General features: G+C 41.3%; 1 protein-coding gene across 1 annotated transcript in view; it reads right to left on the bottom strand.

Moving 5' to 3' along the window:
- The window catches only part of RNF217 (ring finger protein 217), a 137,342-nt gene that overhangs the window by 101,007 nt on the left and 14,347 nt on the right, over positions 1 to 21,988 (bottom strand). Inside the window, exon 2 of the mRNA XM_030558334.1 lies at positions 6,548 to 6,781. Coding sequence (XP_030414194.1) covers positions 6,548 to 6,781 — 234 coding nt within the window. The remainder of the gene's footprint in view (positions 1 to 6,547; positions 6,782 to 21,988) is intronic.

The raw sequence follows: 21,988 nt of genomic DNA, 5'->3' as shown, positions 1-21,988 counted from the left end.
TTTTGTACTGAGGTAGTACCTAGAGGCCCCAGACCTATTGTGCTAGCCCCTGTACATACACAAAGGTCTGGTCTGCACAAAGTTGCACCCATTTAATGAGAGCTATGTTTCTAAATCAATTTAACTAAACTATTGCAACTTGGTGTTTGACAATAGGTTTATCTTGCCCCTATAAATTTCCAGAGGCAAGTTCAACTAATTCAATCAGATTTAAATGTATTCAACAGTGTAACGGGGTAACACAACCACTCTAAATGAGTGTGTAGACCAGCTCCCCCAAAAAGCCCTGAAGGGCTTACTCTGTCTTCCTACTGCTCTCATTTAATGGTTTTTTCATCCACTTTGGACAGGTGCACCTGACAACCGCAAAGCAAGGAAGCAGAGAATCAATGTCAGAATTCTGATGCAGGTTCTCTTCTGTAAACTATGAATTTTAATATTTTAGGCTGCCATGTATTACATATTCTAACAAGTACAGCCTTCCTTATGTGCAATTCAAAGGATGAGACAGTTAACTTTGCTGTCAAGTTAGATGGCCTATATGATATCACAATACGAAATAACTTAAATTTTGCTTCCTGTAGTAGGTTGTGTAAATGTCATTTACTTAGTACTTTCAAATATTTTCCAGTCTTTGACCTCAGTAGTGCTACACAGTACTACGAGATGCTGCATATACACATACAACATTGTGAAAACAAAATATATTGCATTTGACAAGAAGTAGGTGATAATGTTATTAAAGGACTATTGTAGTCTTCAAGGAAGGCAGCACAAAAGTTATGAAAAAGAGTTAATATATTAATAGGAATGTTTTCATCACTATTTAGGAATAAATGAAAGCTTGTTTGCATTTAACTACTTCTCTGCAGCATTTGTAATCCAAATATTGCAGATTGTGACAGTGCATCAGAACATGAAAGTCAAACTGACTGATTTTCAATGTCCATGATAAATACAAAAAGTAAAAAGTATATTTAAAAAAAAATCTGCTAGGAATTTGATGTGCTATAAGTAACTAAATTTTTGTTTCTTTAACCTCCTGCCCTAGGTAAAATTTCTAAAGTACTTACATGACAGAGGATCTTAAGTCCCATTTTTCAAAGAGACTTTGGCACTTAGTTATGGTATCGCTACACTTAAAACACTACAGTGACATAGCTGCAGCTGAACTGTTCTGATGCTTCAGTGTAGACTCACTACAGAAATGGGAGGGGTTCTACCATCACTATAGATAAGTGACCTCCCGGAGAGGTTGACTTCCATTGCACTAGCTATTATCATCCTAGTGCTCTCTACAATGATGGTTAGGTTGGCATAGCTACGTCTCACATGGGTGTGCATTTTTCACATCCCTCATAGATGTAACTATGCTGACTTAAGTTTTCATTGTAGACCAGCCCTCGGTCTCACTGAAAGTCAATGGATCTTTGGCTCTTCTGTCACTTAGGCACTTTTGATGTTGATGATGATAATGTAATGCATAATGGAGGTAGTAATGCCATAGTGGTAAGATTAGAGATGAATGTAAAATTAGGGAGGTTTTGGTTCAGTGAATGGTGGACTTTCCAACCTGGAACTTGTGTTTTATTTTGTAAAATAAACCTAGTTAAGTTTCTAAACAAAAACACAAAACATTTTGTTTAGAAAATATTTTTTTAAAAAAATCCGGTTACTAACCTTCTGTAACTGTTTTTCTTCAAGATGTGTTGCTCATGTCCATTTCATGTTAGGTGCGCATAGGCTAGCCCCACAGAGGGAAAAGTCTCCAGCAACTGTGCACACGGTACACAGACACCTATCATAGAACTGACATGAGCAAGCACTCAAAGAAGAACAGAATACCAAAAAATCACATTTTTCAGCAAATAAACTATCTGTCTGAAAAATTTCACTGAGCTCTAAACAAGACCCCTTTAAAAACAACATTAAATATCCCTATTGAGAAAGTAATACCATATAAGATTGTTTCTGCAAGTACAGAAGCTGCTCCAAACAGTCATTTCCAACCCTGTCATTTCATGATTCATCTTTGACAGACATAAAATAACCCACTTAAAGAGCACTTCCTGCCCTAAAATATTACAAAATTTTAAGAGTTAGGTGAAACCCTATCATATTTATTTGAAAGCTTGTGAAATACATTCTCCAGAGTTACAACTTCATAGAATATCCAGGTCGTGAACATAGATATGCAGGGATACAAATATGTCCTATTTTTAAAAAGGACAATAACATTGACAGGCCCCTGTATCTCCCCTATGTTGAAAGTTGCATTTGAAGATTACATTAATCCTTCCCCTTCCAGCTGGGCTCATCTCTTCCCACTACAAACGTTCCCAGGATAAAATTCTACAGAATTAAAAATATTGAAGCCTCTGCTGGGTTTCTTGTTGGAGTCAGTCTCGTGGTGCCTGGTTTTTAAACAAGCATGCATACGTCCTATTACTCTGCCTGTTAGAAGCATTCCTGTCACCAGACTGCTTTTTAAAGATATGGAAATTTTCAGCTGTGCAAAGTGCTTGCAGAGTAGGATGCTTATTATTTTCAGTATCCTACCTTCTCAGAAGACTGATATAGGTTTGCATATGTCCCTAGAGGTCAACATACAAAGCTCGTAGCTTTAATTACTGGTCTACCAACCTAGACAGCATCCTCCAAACTTGTTTTAAAGTCCTTAAAAACTTTCACTCATCACTGCTAATAGAAGAAGTTACAGTAACCTATGCTGAGCTGGTATTCTACAGTAGATAATGACACATTGTGCTGCGTTTGTGATCTCCACTTCAAAATGAACATGTAGCCATAGTTATCGCTTCTAAAAACTGAAAACCTTCAGCAGCTGTAATAGTTATAAGGCCTTCCAAGCTTGGCCAATTGCAGCAGAGTGTTTCTCAGTCTATCTGTAATGCAGTAACTTGTAAACCCCAAACCAATCAATTCCAAAATTTAAAGGAAACACATTCTAGGCACCAGCAGCCAGAACTCTATTGATTCTGAGAAAAATCAGTTAATCCTTTTTACTCCCAGCCCACTGACTGACTGAATGGGTAATTAGACCCACACCACAAAATGAGTTTGAAACCCCTGAATTAAATTCTAAAGTTCAGGGCAGGGACTGTTCCTTAACTCTATGTTCATAGAGTGCTTACTACAATGGGGCCCTGATCTCGATTGATGCCTCTAGTAATCATTGCTAGAATACAATCAACAATTGATCTTTAGGTTTTAGTTTGTAGAAGACTCATCTGCAGCAAAGAAAATAAACAATGCTGAGATTAGTCTGAATTTAGGTTTTAGAAGGTATGTGAATAATTTGTAATGTTTTCAAACTGTATTAATTATTTTGAGTATGCTTTTTTTTTTCCTATCTAATAAAAGTGTATTCTTGGTTTCTAAGAGATACAAAAATTCCCCCTCCCCCCAAATTACTATTCAGAATAAAAATGCACTACTGATAGAGTATTTATAGACTTCAGTCCCACTGCTGATGTTCTGTAAGCCTCACACATGTAAGCTGGCTCTTCTGAAGGCAGTATATTTCCTGTTACTTATTCAATGGTGAATAGGAAGAATTTCCTCTGGTGTAATTTACAGATGGAGTGAGGAGCAGGGAAAAGAGGCATTCAGCACAGTAACAGCAGCCCAGAAGGGTAATCTTTGCGGGCACAGCCGCATTGACTGGAGAGCTCTATGTCACACGTTTTATTGGTGATAGAGATAAATAAATAATTCCAGAAAATCTGATGAGCAGTGATCACATTAACTGCAAACAAAGCAGCTATTCTGATATGCACTGAGGCAGATGGCAGGATCTGCAACCAGCCATTTCTCTCAAGTGCAACTAGTAGAAACAAAAACAGGTGACCTGAATAGCTCATGTGAGCAAGCTATCCAAAGGCTGCCATTTTCAAGTATTTCTATCTGGAAGACTTTGTCACAGAAAGATTACTGCTTTTTAACAAATTACACAAATGTAGGACAGCCTCAAATGAGCTCAGTTCCACAAGGACAAGTGGACAGGCATTATCTTCAGTCACTCTGAGGGAACACAATCTGGCAAGTCCAGACTTATCAAATGGATCTTAGACCAAGTCTACAAAAAAGGGACAGAACACTTATCAAAAAGTTACAGTAGAACCTCAGAGTTACGGACACCTTGGGAATGGAAGTTGTCCGTAACTCTGAACAAGACATTACGGACTTCAACCATGGGGGAAGGGAGAGTGCCTTGCCTTGGGGCTGCAGCGGGGGACAGGGAGGGAGTGGTGTCAGGGCTCTGGGCAGTGGGGGGTCATGGCTTCTGACCCTCAGGAGCACCAGGGCTCAGGGCTTTAGATCTGAGGGGGGGGGGAGCGCTGGGACTTGGGGCTTCTGCCCTGCAGTTCTGTTCCCGGCCTCGGGGGAAGGAGAGTGCTGGGGCTCCCCATGGCTCCGCTCCTGGTTTCAGCAGCTGAATCGTCCCTTGGGCATATGGACAGATAGCATAAAATACAACTGTTGTTAGGCTGCTCTAATTTGTGATCTGAAGAGGCCTAATGGCTGGAGTGCCTGAGGATTTTGAGAGGGAGGTGTAAAGATGACAAATACCTTTACACTACTCCTAACTAAGCTGGTAAGCACAGCTTGGTCACAGCCCAGGAAGCTGTCATTGTGAATTCAGCTGCCCTTGAGCGTGTGTCTATACTGCAGCTGGGAGTGAGTTTCCCAGGCCAGGTGGACAGACTCATGCTAACGGAGCTCGAGCTATCATGCTAAAAATAGCAGTATGGACATTGCAGCTCAGGCTGTAAAGCCCACCTGACCCCGTAGGCTTGAGAGCTCAAGCTCTAGCCTGAGCCACAATGTCCATGCTGATATATTTATCACTATAGCTTGTGCCCTGTTAGCATGAGCCTGTCCACTCCTGGCCGCAGTGTAGAACACACCCTAAGTGACCTGAAACCCAATGAGATACCAGCATATTCCACAGACTGAAAAATTTGTAACAATACTATCATTAAAGCAAGAAGCAAAAACAGTGACTGTGACAGGCAAGTTACAGTATTCTTAATCACGAGCTGGTAGTTTTCTTCCATTTACTAACAAATGTTTCCTAAATTAACTGATAAAATACACAGAAGACAAAGAATGACATCTTGAGCATCATGCCCAGAATCATGTCACCCTTTGAAATAACTCTGCCATTTGCCACCATAGAGGGCTTTCTATCAGATGGTGGTGATTCAAGGCACAGAACATGCTACACATCTTTGCAACTTATTTAGAAGTTACCAATCATATGTAAATAGTGGTAAGTAGGCTCCAATAAAATAAACTAATAAAAACATGGCTCGACTATATAAACAAGTGCTGTCATCTTTATTATTTTACCATAAAAAAGTCATGGAAAGGGAGAGTGAAGAAAGAGGAAATGAGTAAAATAGTTGTGGAAAATGTGTAATATAACTGCCACCCTACATGTTCTTTCCTCAAAACGGTAACAAAAAATATCTGAAGCAACAAGATTTAAATTAAGTAAAAAAAATTTAAAAAGGAGGGGAGCAGTGTTAAAGACTAAACTAACACTATTTCTCAGATATGGATTTTTCTTCTCCTCAAAAATATTTAATGCTCAGTTGTAAACACGTTTAAAACTTAATCATCATACATGTACACTTGTACTAGATTTTCTCAAAGTTACTTAACATTCTGAGAGCAAGTGACTAAATAATGTGACTCGATAGTAGTTACCTACTACTAGTCATTTTTGCATTATGCATGCGAGTTTTAGTCAAACTGTAGGCATAGTGGATTGTACTTTGCTTTTTTGGCTATAAGCATATGTACCGTCATCATCTTAATAACCAGTATATTCTCTCTCAGAAACATTATCTAAAAGTTGTATATGTTCTGGCATGACAGGAAGACAGATAAATATTTGATACATCTTTTTCACCTCTACCTTCCTTGACACTCCGGTATCATACCCTCCTCAATAGGGTAATGGAGAATTCTAAGCAACTGATAATCAGATTGCCTTTTGGGAATTTTAAAACACTTATCCATTATAAAAATAAAAAGTTGCACCTATAAGCAACTCATCACAGAGCAACATAGCAGCCCTCAGGAAAAGTGCTTCCCCAGCACATAGGGCTTTATACTTTGTTAATTGTGAGAAAAGTTGAGTTGTGTGGCTAAAAACTCTGGTTAATTATTAAAGTCAATCTTAGAGCCCCCACCTCTTTTCTGTCCAAACTGGCGTTCAGTTAGTGCAGTGGAAAGTGAAGGGATCAGTCACCTTTCAAGGTACCATGAAAATTTAATGGCCAAACTGTCCTCCTACCACAAGAAATAAATAACACGAAAAGTTCAAATAGACGACTGAACTGTTACACGACTTGACCAGTTATTCAGATGTATCATACTATAGATTCATATTCTAAATCACAGCTTACATTAGGCTCCAGTAATGGAGGAAAGCCCATTTAATGCCCACCACATGCTGTCCTACTTTTGCTGCTTACAGCTGTGTCATCTAATCCATAGGTTTGGTGAGCATGCTCACTTTGTATTTGTTCTCCAATTTCGTAGGAGTTGGAATGTGACCTCTCCTCCTGAAAGTGGTAAAGTGTTTGCATTGAGGGCATGGCTTGGTGCTGGAGTCAATACGGCTGAGTTCCAGGAAGTATTTATACTTGATGATGTCGTCATGTGGCAGGTTGTAGAGGACAGTTGTTTCATCCAGGTATTCACTGCACTCTGTGATTGGACATTTTATATCTGCCTGTCCCAGCTGCACCTGCACATAAGGGTAAAAAATTACCAGGTAAAAGATCAGATAGCTGCAGAGCAAGTATTCCATGTCTACTATGCAAAAAGTAAAGCATTTCCAACGCATCTTGTGAACTGCACAAGAAAATGCATATGTTCTGAATTCTAGCTATCTGTACACTAACAAAAACATGCCATTTTATTTTAAGTTTATTTTGAACACATTCTGGGAAATATTTTAAAATATTAAGTTTCGCTTTTCTGTCATATCCACATCTGTTATATCACATGCACAAAGCACATGCATGTGTGCCAGTGAGGCTATGTTCAAACGTTTTATCTTTTATATTGGCTACTGAGAGAGACAGTCCAGCTGTTCCTAATTTTACATCTTACTAAGATATGCAATACAAGCAGGCTAAGGGAGTATTTTTTATTTCATACAGAAAGGATAAAAACATGTACCCAAAGAGAGCCCAGTTTTTACCAGGGAAAATAGATTACACTTGCTCCAGAAGCCTTTGGCTGCCTTTGCTAGCTCAATGCTCTTATGTGTGCTTCTTACTAGAATTTGCTTTCCCCATGCCAACTTCTATCTGCTCCTTGAAGAGCACAGAATAAGCTGTTGCCTTCTTATTCTACACCACTCTCAATCAAATGGAAGATAGCCATGATGGTCAGTAACACAACTGCTTGCTCTGGGTATCACTAAACCTCTGACTGGCAGAAGCTGGGACTGGAGGACAGGATGGATCATTTGATAATTGCCCTCTTCTGTTCACTCCCTCTCAAGCATCTGGCACTGGCCACTGTCAGAAGACAGGATGCTGGGCTAGATGGACCACTGGTCTGACCCACTAAGGCCATTCTTATGTTCTTAAATACAAATACTTGTTTTAAACAGAGTGCTTATAGTAGATAAATATATTTTATAGATAAAAATTCTACACACCACTTACATCATGCATTAACTGACTATGCAGTGCAGAGAGTCTTGTGCAGACAACTCCACAGTGGGGAGAATTTCACTCACACTGAAAGAATAAGAGTACCATCACTACAAAAGATAGCGAGAGCTGCAAGGAATGGAAAGGCAGTACTTTAAAATCTAGAAAGGTTAAAGTTTTGAAGTCACTTCTGTTTGGAGGTTTACCATATAATGGTGCTGCATCTCAGTATGCAACCTACTCTACTCTCATGAACTGAGTATATAAATACAAATTTTATGTACAGGAATTTCTGCGGTATTCAATCACTGCAGTACCCTAGAACCACACAGTGAATTAAATCTCACAATTCCCCATTTTACAGAGGAAAAAGGCAGAGAGGTTAAAGCCACAATTTTCAAAGAAGGGGACCTAGTGTTAAGAACCAAAATGGCCTCTTTTCCACTCAGATATATCAGTTTCAAAATCAGAACCTGATTTATTTGCCTAAGGTGACCATTTACGACTATGTAAAAATGACACCTTCTTACTGAAAAAGTTTGCTGTGTATTCTGAGACTCATGCTAACTTTACTGACTAAAATAACCATTTACTGACTTTTGCTATTATTAGGACGGCAGACAGACATGGAAAAGGGAGCAGGATTACATCTAGACTCCCGCTAGAGGAATAATTTAATTCCTACCACAAGGCCAAATTCTGTCCTCTGATACACATGAATAAGCCATTTAAGATGTTACTGAGGAAGAAGTACTGTGGGACTGCACAAATGCAAGTGAAGGGAAAATTCTGGCCTGCAGAACTTTTAATACTGTTGAATATGGAGCTGGAAGAAATAAGTTACCTTCAAATTTCTTTTATTTTTTTCTAGCGTCCCTCATGAACAAAACCCCTCAAATTGTGAATCCTCTGCTCACTATAATAATCCAAAACGAAAAGATTGAAGAAAAAAAAAGCCTTTATTTTCCATTATATATTTCCCACTATTGCCAACCTCCGGACATCAAAAACCATTAGGCAGACCTCCAGAAACATGAGGTTTTATTTTCTTTTAAAGACTATATATTGTGCTTTTTTGGTCTGTCTTTTGATTTTTTAATTCTTCCTGTCCATTGTGGGTGAAAGAGAAAAAGGAATGTGACTTTGGCCCTGTTGAAAGAGTTCTCACCTGCACATATGCCTGTCCCCAGCCCAGTAGTTAATTCATCCCCCATCCAGCTCCCACCCTGTCAGCTCAGTCCACTAAGCTGCTCTCAGTTCTGAACTCACTCATACAGCCTCACCTCTGCTTCTCCTGAGGTTCCTCATACCAAACTGCCATGGCTTCCAGACTTTGGGGAGTGGGAGCGGGAGAAGACACTCCACAGGGTCTTTGCTCCTCTCCCCCGCCCCGCCCCAGGCCAGATGTTGCATTGAAGGCTGGGGCAGAGGAACCATCCTGTCCCCATGGCTCACAGAAGGGGAGGGTACAGAGCCACCTCCACTCTCTCCTCCTATGAGAATGGCTTTGGGTTGCTATGGAGTTGGAGGGGTAGGGCGAGACACATCTCTGTCTGCAGCAGCTCCGATTAGTTATTCTACCCCAAGAGGCAGGCAAGTGGAGCAGACAGCCAATTTGCAGGCTCAAATTCACTACACAGGCACAAGTCAGAACCAAAATCACATCACTCCCCCCCAAAATTGTGAGTTAGCACCACTAAATGTCTTATATAACTTTTAGATTTATTTGGATAGCTCTCAAAGACCTCAGGATCCCACCACACAAGGAACTGTGCTAACACTATCCAAGTAGACATGAAGTAACAGGTGATAAACCAGAAGAGAAAGACAGAAGACAATGGTACTATAAGAGATTGTACAATTATTTAAATTTATGTGCAACTTGTGATTCAACAGTAGAAACAGTGATTTTTATAGAATTTAGCCTGTTACAATTCCCCCCGACCACACATACTTGTACCTAAAATACTTGCTCATCTTCCATTTCTTTATACACTATATCCCTTTGTTACATTTCATTTTCACTTTTCCTTTATTCATTCTTTTCCATAGTAGATACATTAAGTTCCTTTCCCAATCTCTGCACCAGATTGTAGGATATTGTTGGTAGGAAAAAGCAGTCTTCTTACTAGAGTCATCACGCTCCTTCCTCTCAAGAGGAAAATCTGTCCCAAGAAAACATGGGTAATTCATCCCTGGTAGAGTTTCAGGAACTGAAGATTTCTCCACACACAAACTTGCACTGCAGTAACTAAATCAGTTGTAATTTACATCTTATTTTAAAATGTGTTCTATTTTGCTTACATATGTAAAAATTCAGTGCATGCTAAATCAGAACAGGACACTTATTCCCACCTAAGCGCATCCTCAGAGACTTTCCCGAAACCCCTCTCCTCCCCTCAGAAGACATCAGCTAGAACAGGTTTAATTACTACAGTGCAAGTTTGTATGTAGATCAATCTTGAGAGAGTTCAAGTCATGCTGCTGCATCTCTATGAGCAAAGTCTCTCATTTCGCCTCCCAAGCTCAGACTATGCCTCTGGAAGGAATTCCAGCCCCATGTGATCCTGGAGTGGGGTGAAATAACCTAAGCCAAGAGCCTTTCTTGTTCCAGGCCTCCAGGGGTGGCATGCAGCCTTATAAGTACATAAATATGCAATATTAATTGCCCTCAGACCCTTTTGTTGATTAAAAAATAAAAAGACATAAATCACACAAAAATCCTGTTGAGGCACTTGGAGAAGAGGATTCTTGAACATTTTAGTATATAGTCTGCTTACAGCAAAGAGTAGGGAGGCAAGTAAAGAAGAAAGTGCTACATATACACCTGTGATACAAAAGTTTGACCTTTTGGACCTAACAGCATGTTTTAAATATTTTATAATGCACATTTAAGTACACTCATCAGTTTAAATTCCCAAATCTCATCTAGTTTTTATACTTTTATTTATAGTTTGAAATTTAAAATGTAAGCCCAATATGCCTTACTTACCACTGCTTATAGCTCCCAAAGGAGAGTTGCAGGTACCGAGTTCAGTAGGACCAGGGAAAGCATTGTTAGTACACAGGGTACTGCAGCCTGAGACCAAGTCTAAGAGTGGGAAAATCATGACTCCAGTGGGAAAAGGAGTTGTGCAGGTTTTATGGCCCATTACAACAATTTGCAACACATCCTGCTGCCTACTAACCCTCCACTGTCCTATGACTGCAAGGATGTTAACGGTCCACTTCTTTTTAAAATGGTCTCCTACAACATTGTGCTTGATCTGTCCCATCTTGTATTTAGCCTGGACACTCAGGTTACCTTCTTTAGACTTGACAAAGAGCTCTGTGAAGCTCGTAAGCTTGTCCCTTCCACCAAGAGAAGCTGGACCCATCATGTCTCGTTCATATCCTGGGACCAACAAATCTAAAACACTGCAAACAAATGCATTGTTGGCATTTTTTCTGATGATCTTCTCTTCACCTTTCTGCCTCGATTTTTCTTTGGATTTGAGCCACAAAGCCATGATAAAGGAAGAAAAGGAGAATGGGTGCACTGATCATTTTACAAATTACTTTTCAAAATTTATTTTTTTAAAATGTTTGTGTGTATATATAGATCAAACTGCTGGATGTGTAGGCTGTGGTTCATATTCTACATGCACAAAATTCAGACAGTTCAGCTATATTTCCACAGAATTCCTAAACTGGACCCCTAAAAAGTGTGTGCTACAGAACTTTGCACTAATGCATCACAGGATTCAAGGTGGCTTGATACTCGAGAATTTAGCTCCAGTTTGCTTCAGAACACTTGGAGCCTGGAACTGAAATTGACAAGCTCCAGAGAAGGGTAGGAGAGAAACAATTTAGGAGGAGCATGGAGAGAGCCCCTGTTCTATGACCTATAGGTGTCTCAGAGCAGGATTCCTAATGTGCTTCAGAGTAGAAGTTCCTACTACATGCATCAAGTGTCTTTTGTTAATTAATTCCTCTATGCTCTAGAACACAGGAGTCTGCAGGGAGGGGGCTTCAAATCTCAAAGTGACTCTTTTCCACAGACTGTCAAATCCAATTCCAAAACTACCACCAAAGCTGATATGTTCTTCACACTCCATTTAGAAATCTGACTGGTTACTGGATCAACTCAGTCTTCTTGGAGGTTAGCCAGAATCAGGTCCTGTTTAAATCTGAAAATGATAATCTCTTCATTTACAGGGCACTGTAACCCAGTTTAATTCTTTTTATACTATTTAATTTCCAAAGGCAGCATTCACAAATTGTTAGCATACTTTTGCTGCCTAGCATGATGAGGTCCTCCTGCTCCAAGACTAGGATTCCTAGGTGCTGCGGTAATACAAACACACACATCACATCCACATATTATTAAAAATAGTGTGACAATAATAAAGGCAGATAGTAACAGAATTATTTTAAACATAAGAAACTACATGCTAATAGTGCTCAAAGCAACGTGTATCGCATATTGCCCTTGTTATCAACTAGAATATTAAAATGGTTCAACTTTAAACATTTGAATCAATTTAATTTAGGCCAGACAAACAAGACCTACTGCCCCTCTATAATACAACATTTAGAAATCTTCACAACTCCAGTGCAGTTCTGTAGCTCAAAACTGTCAATTTTAGCAGTCCACATACGAAACTGCACTTAATTGTCATAAAACTACGTTTCTCCCTTTGGTCAGGGAAGAAGTTATCAGCTGAGGAGTCTGAGTGGATAGTTCTTATATTTAAATGTTTAGGGGCAAGTGGCATGACATTCCTATTACGTGGCTCTTAACTCTGGAATTTACTTCCTCTTTTTGATCCAATATAAGCTAAATTTAACCCTCAAAGAATGGTTCAAGTTTAGGCTTTTACCTGCGATAACCTGGTGGGGCAGGGTGTTGATTTTGAATGTGCTCCTTATTGGGGCAGTTATGCAATGGGGGAATATCTTTGGCTGCATAAAAAATGAAATTTATTGTCTTTAAAAGCAACTTTCTGAGTAAAGTAACTGTTAAAAGAACAGAGGTTTTGGTGTGTATTGTCTCAGTTAACTGCTCGGTTAAAAAGCCACCACTTTGTTTCATTTATAAACTGCCACCCTTGTGAACTCAGTCTGGAATCTCGGAACTCAGGCTGTCTTCTTTCTGATTCACACATAGTTGCCAGGAATAATAAAGATTCTCCAGGTCAAATTCTACTCTCAGTTGCACATATGCAACCCCACTGTCTTTGTATTCGGTTGCACAGATATAAATGAGGGCAGAATATGTTCTTGATGTTGAAAATTAATAAATCTATTGGTGAATAAGAATATAATACAGCAAACTCTCAGCACTTCAGACTTGTCACAGACAACAGGACTAAACAGAAGTTGAAAAAGACGGTTACCTTTCGTAACTGTTGTTCGAGATGTGCTGATGTTCATTCCGTTGTAGGAGTGTGTGCTCGCCACATGCACCGATGCCGGAAGTTTTCCCCTCAGTGGTATCCATAGGGGACTAGCTCTGGCACCCTCTGGAGTGGCACATGTACGTGCTGGTATAAGGGGTGCCACTGGCTTCACCCTCCCTCAGTTCCTTCTTGCCAGAACTCCAACAGAGGGGAAGGAGGGTGGGTCATGGAATAGACATGAGCAACACATCTCGAAGACCAACACTTAAGAAAGGTAACCATCTTTTCTTCGAGTGCTTGCTCGTGTCCATTCCATTGTAGGTGACTCACAAGCAGTCTCATCGGAGGCAGGTGGTAGTTCATGGATGTGTCCATTGCAACATAGCTTTGCCAAATACAGTATCATCTCTGGCTTGCTGGGTGATGGCATAATGTGTTGTGAACGTGTGTACTGAAGACCAAGTCACGACCCTGCAGATGTCCTGGATAGGAACACGAACCAGGAGGGCTGTCAAAGATACCTGAGCCCTAGTCGAGTGAGCCTTCTCTAAATCGGTGGAGGCACAGCCTGTGCCAACTCATAACAAGTGTGGATGCAGGTGGTGATCCAATTCGAAATCCTCTGAGAGGACACCAGAAGGTCCTTCATCCTGTCAGCTGTTGCAATAAAGAGGCAGGTCGATCTGCGAAAGGGCTTGGTGCTCTCCAGGTAGAAAGCCAGGACGCGCCTGACATCTACAGTGTGCAGCCGCCACTCCTCATTGGTCATGTGAGTTCTTGGGCAGAACACCGGGAGGAAGATATCCTGGTTGACATGGAAGTGCGACACCACCTTTGGCAGGAAGGCCGAAAGGGGCTGCAGCTAGACCTTGTCCTTGTAGAATACTGTGTATGGGGGCTCCAAAGTGAGGGCTTTAAACTCGGAGACACGTCTTGCTGAGGTAATAGCTACAAGGAATGAAACCTTCCACAACAACAAGTGGGAAAGGGAACAAGAAGTCACAGTCTCAAAGGGTGGACCCATGAGCCTGGAGAGGACCACGTTGAGGTCCCATTGAGGAACCTGGTCCCAAATCAGCAGAAAAAGTCTTCCAAGGCCTTTCAGGAACCTGATCAACATCTCATGCGTGAACACCGATCTACATTGGATGTGAAGATAGAAGGCCGATATGGCCAGATGCACTTGGACTGAAGAAGTGACGAGATCTTGGTGCTTTAAGTGAAGCAAGTAATCCAGGATGGACTGCAGAGATGACTAGGTCAATCAGATAATTTCTCTCAGACGCCCAGCAGGAGAAACACTTCCACTCTGACAGGTAAGTTGCTCTGGCTTTCTGCTCTCCAAGAGAACCTGCTGTACCTGACTAGAGCAAGCTTGTTCCTCTGGATTCAGCCACGCAGCATCCAGGCTGTGACGTGGAGAGAGGCATGGTTCAGATGCAGGAGTCGACCATGATCCTGCAAGAGTAGGTCCAGGCAGCTAGGAAGTGGCCATAGCACTGGTACGGCCAGCTCCACGAACATGCCAAACCAATGCTGGTGAAGCCATGCTGGGGTGATCATGAAGACCTGTGCCTTGTGTGTCTTGATTTTTGAGAGGACTTTTCTGATGAGCAGAATTGGCGGGAAGGTGTACATCAGGTCTCCTGACCACAACAGGAGAAAGCCTTTCTTGTTCCAGGCCTCCAGTGGAGGTTGTGTTGTCTGTCAACACCTGCACCACCCAGCTGGACAGTTGGGGAAGGAAGACACCGCAAACCAGATAATGGCTCTGAGCTCCCTGATGTTTATATGCAATACGAGTGCGTTACAAGACCATAACCCTGGAGTATGCAGTGTACCAAGAAGCACTCCCCAACCAAGGTTGGACACATCTGAAATCAGGGAGACCGTGGGTCATGGGCTCTCAAACGGCACACCTTCCAACACCAGGATGGGGTTGGACCACCACTGCAAAGAGGTAAGTGCCTGTGGAGGGATTGTGATGACCTTGTCCAGGTGATGTCTGGCTGGGGAGCAAACCAATGCCAGCCACATCTAGAGGGGACGCAGCCTGAGTCTCGCAGGGTGGACAATGTGCATACATGCTGCCATGTGCCCCAGTAGTCTGAGACAGACTCAGACCGTGGTGAGCGGATGGGCAGTGATACTGACAATCAGATCTGACATTGCTCTGAACCTGGCCTTTGGCAGAAATTCTCTCGCTTGGGTAGTGTTGAGTACCACTCCAATAAACTATCGATTATACTGGAATCAACGTTGATTTTTCTATTTAAATCAATAGGCCCAGAGCTTGACAAGTGACTTGCAAAGTCTCAACACTGCGCTGGATCTGGACCAGCCCTTGACAAGCCAGTCTTCAAGGTATAGGTAAATCTGGATACCCTGACATCTGAGGTAGGCTGCCACCACTGACATGCATTTCGTAAACACCCTTGAGGGAACACCCAAAAGGGAACACTGTGAATTGGTAGTGGGCAGTCACAACTATGAAACGTAGGAACTGTCTGTGTCCGTGAAATATCGGTGTGTGAAAGTAAGTGTCTTTCAGGTTGAGTGTGACATACCAATCTCCTAAAAGCAACAAAGAATCTTGTGGCACCTTATCCGCTATGGAAAAGGATAAATGGACACAAATCAGATATTAGGAATGGCAATATACAAAAACCTGTAGGAGAACACTTCAACCTCCCTGGCCACACTATAGCAGACCTTAAGGCGGCCATCCTGCAGCAAAAAAACTTCAGGACCAGACTTCAAAGAGAAATTGCTGGGCTTCAGTTCATCTGCAAATTTGACACCATCAGCTCAGGATTAAACAAAGACTGTGAATGGCTTGCCAATTACAAACCCAGTTTCTCCTCCCTTGGTTTTCACACCTCAACTGCTAGAACAGGGCCTCATCCTCCCTTATTAAACTACCTCATTATCTCTAGCTTGCCTGCATATATATACCTGCCCCTGGAAATTTCCACTACATGCATCTGACAAAGTGGGTATTCACCCACGAAAGCTCATGCTCCAAAACGTCTGTTAGTCTTTAAGGTGCCACAGGATTCTTTGCTGCTTTTACAGATCCAGACTAACACGGCTACCCCTCTGTACTTGATACCAATCTCCTGGATCCAGGGAAGGAATGATGCAGGCCAAGGAGACCATGTGGAACTTCAACTTCTTTAGATACTTCTTGTAGCTTCGCTGGTCAAGGGGCGTAGACCCCCCTGGGCTTTGGGGATCAAAAAAATGGTGGGAGTAAAACCCTTTCCCTCTTAAGTGCAGAGGGACTTCTTCCATGGCTCCCACCCCCAGAAGGCCCTGCACCTCCTAAGTGAGCAAATGCTCAAAAGAAGGGTCTCTGAAGAGGGACAGGGAAGGAGAGTGGGGACAGAAACAAACTGGAGGGTATATCCCTCTGCTACTGTGTTGAGGACCCACTGGTCCGATGTTATAGAGGTCCAGGCAGGGAGGAAGGGGGACAAACGGTTGGAAAATAACAGGCGTGCTGGATCCAGGACACAGGCTTGAGAAAGCTTTGAGCACATCCTCAAAATGCCGGCTTGTTGCCCAGTTGGTAATGGCTAGAGCTCAAGGGAGCTGAGGGTGCCGGCTGATGGCCCTGCTGGCACTTACAGCCTTTGCCCTTCTTGCGGAAGGGCTCTGATCGAATCTGTGTGGCTGTTGCAGCTTAAACTGCTTCCTTGCCGGTCCCAGCATGTAAGGGGCCAGGTAGCCCCCGAGTCTTTCAGGCCATGTAATTTACTGTCTGTCTGTTCCAAAAGCAGTGCCAGCCCATCAGATAGGAGGTCACACTTAAAGTGCAGTGCTGCTCCATAGATCAGGAATGGTAGCGAAAAGACCAATGTCTCAGAGACCGTCAACGTGCCCGCAGTGAGCTGTACCGGCTGTATTCAACGAGCATTGGCCAGGCACCGCCTGCTGCAAGGAGCAGTGCTGCACTGATGGAGACCACTGGAAGGGTCCCAAGGCAGGCTTACCTGTCGAACAGGGCACCTCAGTGGCTAGCATGGGCGGCACCAGAAGCGACAGTATATTGGCAATAACCCATCCACTCCCAATCTTTATTTAAGCCATTGGCCAAACCGGACAGTCTCTACGCAAAAGAATAAATGGACACAAATCAGACATCAAGAATTATAACATTCAAAAGCCAGTCAGAGAACACTTCAACCTCCCTGATCACTCAGTTACAGACCTAAAAGTCATTATTTTTCAACACAAAAAACTTCAGAACACACTCCAACAAGAAACTGTAGAATTGGAATTAATTTGCAAACTTGATACCATTAAGTTAGGCTTGAATAAAGACTGGGAATGGACGGGTCATTACACAAAGTAAAATCTACTTCCCCATGCTAATTTTTCCCCCTACTGTTACTCACACCTTCTTGTAAATTGTTGGACATGGGACATCCTGATTATCACTACAAAAGTTTTTTTTTCCTCCTGCTGATAATAGCCCACTTTAACTGACTACTCTCATTATAGTTAGTATGGGAACACCCATTTTTTCATGTCCTCTGTGTGTGTATGTGTATATATCTTCCTACTGTATTTTCCACTGCATGTATCCGATGAAGTAGGTTTTAGCCCACAAAAGCTTATGCTCAAATAAATTTGTTAGTCTCTAAGATGCCATAAATACTCCTCGTTCTTTTTGCTGATACAGACTAACACAGCTACCACTCTGAAACCTGAAAGAAACAAAGATACCCTCAGGACTCCATAGGATCAGATTACATGAAGGGACCTGAACAGTCTCTGGCACACAAATTCAATTCCGCAGCAAAATCCTGATTTCTGTGATATAGGGATAATTTGGAATCAGAATGAAATTTCTGCAGTAGATTAATAAAATCTTGAATTTATCTGAATTAGTTTAATTTAATATGAAAATAAAAAACAAACAACAAAACCATGGATTTTTTTCCCCATATGCGTTGCCTCCAGCTTTTCATTGTTTAGTATGCTGCAAGATTTTGAATTAATGCATAAAACCTGCAGGTTTCTGTCAAGATGGGACTTTTGGCAACTTGGAAAGGGCAATAGATGGCTTGGGGATTTTTTACACCATAAGGATAGTTAAGATTTTTGGTACTTGGGAAAGTATGCATCTCGTCCTTCTGTTCCCCTTGTGAGCAGAGACCACACACACCTGATTTTTTTCCAGGAGAGATGAAGGAAAACTATGGGAAGTGGGCAAGGTTTTTGACTCCTTTCCTTGCCCCAGCAATCCAGGTCAACAGCCAGATGTCCTATTGTGGCCCCCTCTATTTCTCCACCACTACAACTAACAAGTGATGGATAAAAAACATTAGCTGGACAGTCTGCCAATACTGCCATCAGTGAAACAAGTTAACAAGACCTTAAAATTGCATGAGTGAATTTCAGACTAACATCTTATTAGGGTGAACAGGAACAAATCATACTACTCTAAAAAGCTTTCCTTTCATGCTGTGTGCACAGTAAAGTACACTGCATCAATTCACATTTAGGTAATTATCTTCACAACCATAAAGAGCTAAAATCAAAGTTAAAAGAATAAATAAAATCTTAGATGTGGCAGCCAAATCCTGCTTCTAGAGTGACATTCTACAGCCAATTCCATAATGTAGAGGAAATCATGGGACCATGAAAATAAATATCACACACACAGAGTCTACTTCTTGGTCACTCAATTAGTAAATGACAAACATTACAAAGCCACAAGATTACTTTTTAAACCCATGAGTCATTCCCTGCCAAGTAACATTAAGCAGCACCAAGGGAAAATTTAAGAGTGTTTTACGGAATCATTTAGATTTAAATGGAACATTTTATTAAAACAAAAATCGATCCTTTGCTGTATTCTGGTGCATGGTGTACCCTAATTATAAATCTGTTTTTAATAATAAAATCTCTGAAGTCTACTTTCCACCTCCACTGAAATCCATTTTATAGAAGTATACTAAACATGCAAGTGTGCTAAATACGACCACAGATAGTTGTGGAGAAAGTATGAGCTGTATAATTCTACTCTAACTGGGGAAAAAAGTAGTCCTACTAAGTCAATTGGAACCTCACAGACTTTCACATATATACTATATATCGCCTTAGTTTCAAGTTTTGCACATTGAACTACGGGATACATAAGGAAAAACTTAATCTAGTTTTAAAAGATTATGTCTATAATAGCCACACCACTTCAGCTAGCTTCTAGTCATATCACTTGCTTTGTACATTGAAGCCCAGATCCTGCAAACAAAGTTACACCAATGCCTACCTTTACACATGAGAACAGTTCCACTTACTCGTCATTTGCAGGATTGGGGCCTTACTCAAAAAGCAGGTCACCAAACATGGATATCATTCTTGGTAATTTTTGTTAACTGCTACAGGTACTCCTAAAATCAAGACAGATTACCAAAGTTTATATGTACTTTTAAATTTTGGATAATAAAGTCTTAGATAATGCTCTAAATGTGTGTGGGGGGGATGCTTTTAAAAAGTTACATACTACATGAGTTAAAGGCAACAGATTTTGTAGGATTCTACCCCATATAAGAGTATAAGGGCTTCCCCCATCACAACACACTGCTTTCACTTAAATGTAAGTGCGTAAAAATAAATAATATTCTAGAGATGCTGGGCCAGATTCTCTGGTCCGGAAGAATTGAACTTTAAGCACTCTTTACACTCTCTTCTTCCTTGGACCAGCCAGCTGCCTAAGTTACAGCATTCTCCAAAAGTTGGCTCTTGTGTCCAGGAGCTTATGGTCCCATTCCAGAAGCTAAGGATCAGCCTGACATGTGTTTGCGCCCAGGGGAAGGGAACAGAGGAGCTGACATCACCACCTGCACTGGAAAGGATGTAGAAAAGACACTGCTACAGTAGACTTACACCCTGAGGTGATTCCCTTACATAGGTGGAATCTTTAGGTAGTAAGTGAAGATGGCCTTCTGGCTGCTCAGGAAAACCAGAGCAGGAGACTACTTTGTGAGACATGGCATACTACATAATCTATACACACACACACCCCTTGTTAGAATGCTAAAATTACAAAGTCAAGCACTCAAATATTAGGGAATGCCAGCATTAACATTGCTTATGCAGACTTAATTTAGCTCCCTTGTATGTACGCAATGATGCAGTCTCTAATTATATAACCACATTTTTCCACAGGATCCCTGCCTCATTCAGTGCTCATGATGGACCTGCTTGTCAGATCACTCAGAGCTCTGTAATAAGAGACTTTTGTCTGTAGGACCCTTGCCTCATTTGCTGCACAATTGGGAAGATGTGCAATGAATAAGGCAGGCAACTCCAAGAAGAGAAAGAATAGTCTCATGGTCATGGCACCTGAAGGCTGACCTGGAAGATTGGGAACTCTGAAGTAGCAGCAGGAATAGAATCCATGTGATGCTAGTCAATCACTTAAACCAAGCATTTCACAGGTGGTCACTGACTGAATGTTCTTTGTTTTATGGATGCTCAACTTGAGCACTCATAGCTGCAACTGAAATAACTGGGAGCTGTGCTATATGATGCTAAGTATTCTGAAAAACAGATCAGACTCTCGGACATCTCAAATAGGACACAAGATTAGCAGACAGTGTTGACCTCTCTCTTCCTTGGTTCCCTCATCCACACACCTGGAAAACCACCACCTCAGAGGAATGTTGTGAAAATAGATTCATTAATGTTCATATCCTATAGTGATTAGTGCCATGGAGGAAGTCAATTCTGTCTTCAGAGCTGAGTTTGAATAGAATGCAGTAATTAAGTCATGGGGCCACGCAGTGAACAATAATGATAAAAATACCAAGTAGTGGCTTGTTCAGTGAGTACCATTCATCCATCCTGTAAACCGAATGAGCCAGCAGTTATGTGAAGAAAATGTGATCATGTAATTAAAGACTTATCATAATGTATACACACAAGTGGGATGAATCAGGGTTGCTAGGCAATCTCAATTACTGGCATTTCCTAACTTTTCATGCTTCATTTTGCAACCTTAATGTTATTTTAACAGTTTTCCACACGTAAGACCCTTGTTTAAAACACACACACAAACGCGCACACACACACACACACACGAAACCCAGAAATTTCATCACATGAAGAAATACTGATTCTCACACGCTTCATTGGCAGAGCTGTAACCTTTACATCCACAGCACAAAACTCTGCCACTTGAGCTAACGGAGTGACTAGAAACAGCAGTAAGTTGTCATCCTCTATGTGGACCAGACATTAGAGGAACCTGGAGACAGTAGAAGAATGGTGAGACTGGACTGAAATTTAATGTGGATAAACGTAAAGTAATGCACATTGGAAAAAATAACCCCAACTATACATACAATATGATGGGGATAATTTAGCTACAACTAATCAGGAAAGAGATCTTGGAGTCATCACGGATAGCTCTCTGAAGTTGTCCACGCAGAGTGCAGCAACAGTCAAAAAAGCAAACAGGATGTTAGGAATCACTAAAAAAAGGGATAGAGAATAAGACTGAGAATATCTTATTGCCCTTATATAAATCCATGGTAGGCCCACATCTTGAATATTGCGTACAGATGTGGTCTGCTCATCTCAAAAAAGATAAACCGGCATTAGAAAAGGTTTAGAGAAGGACAACTAAAAGGATTAGGGGGTTGGAACAGGTCCCATATGAGGAGAGATTAAAGAAGCTAAGACTTTTCAGCTTGGAAAAGAGGAGACTAACGGGGGATATGATACAGGTATATAGAATCATGACTGGTGTGGAGAAAGTGGATAAGGAAAAGTTATTTACTGGTTCCCATAATATAAGAATTAGGGGCCACCAAATGACATTAATGGTTAGTAGGCTTAAAACAAATAAAAGGAAGTTCTTCTTCACACAGTGCAGTCAACCTCTAGAACTCC

This window comes from Gopherus evgoodei, chromosome 3 (assembly GCF_007399415.2).
Source record: "Gopherus evgoodei ecotype Sinaloan lineage chromosome 3, rGopEvg1_v1.p, whole genome shotgun sequence".
Taxonomy (NCBI): Eukaryota; Metazoa; Chordata; order Testudines; family Testudinidae; genus Gopherus; species Gopherus evgoodei.
This window is presented reverse-complemented; position numbering and strand designations above follow the sequence as displayed.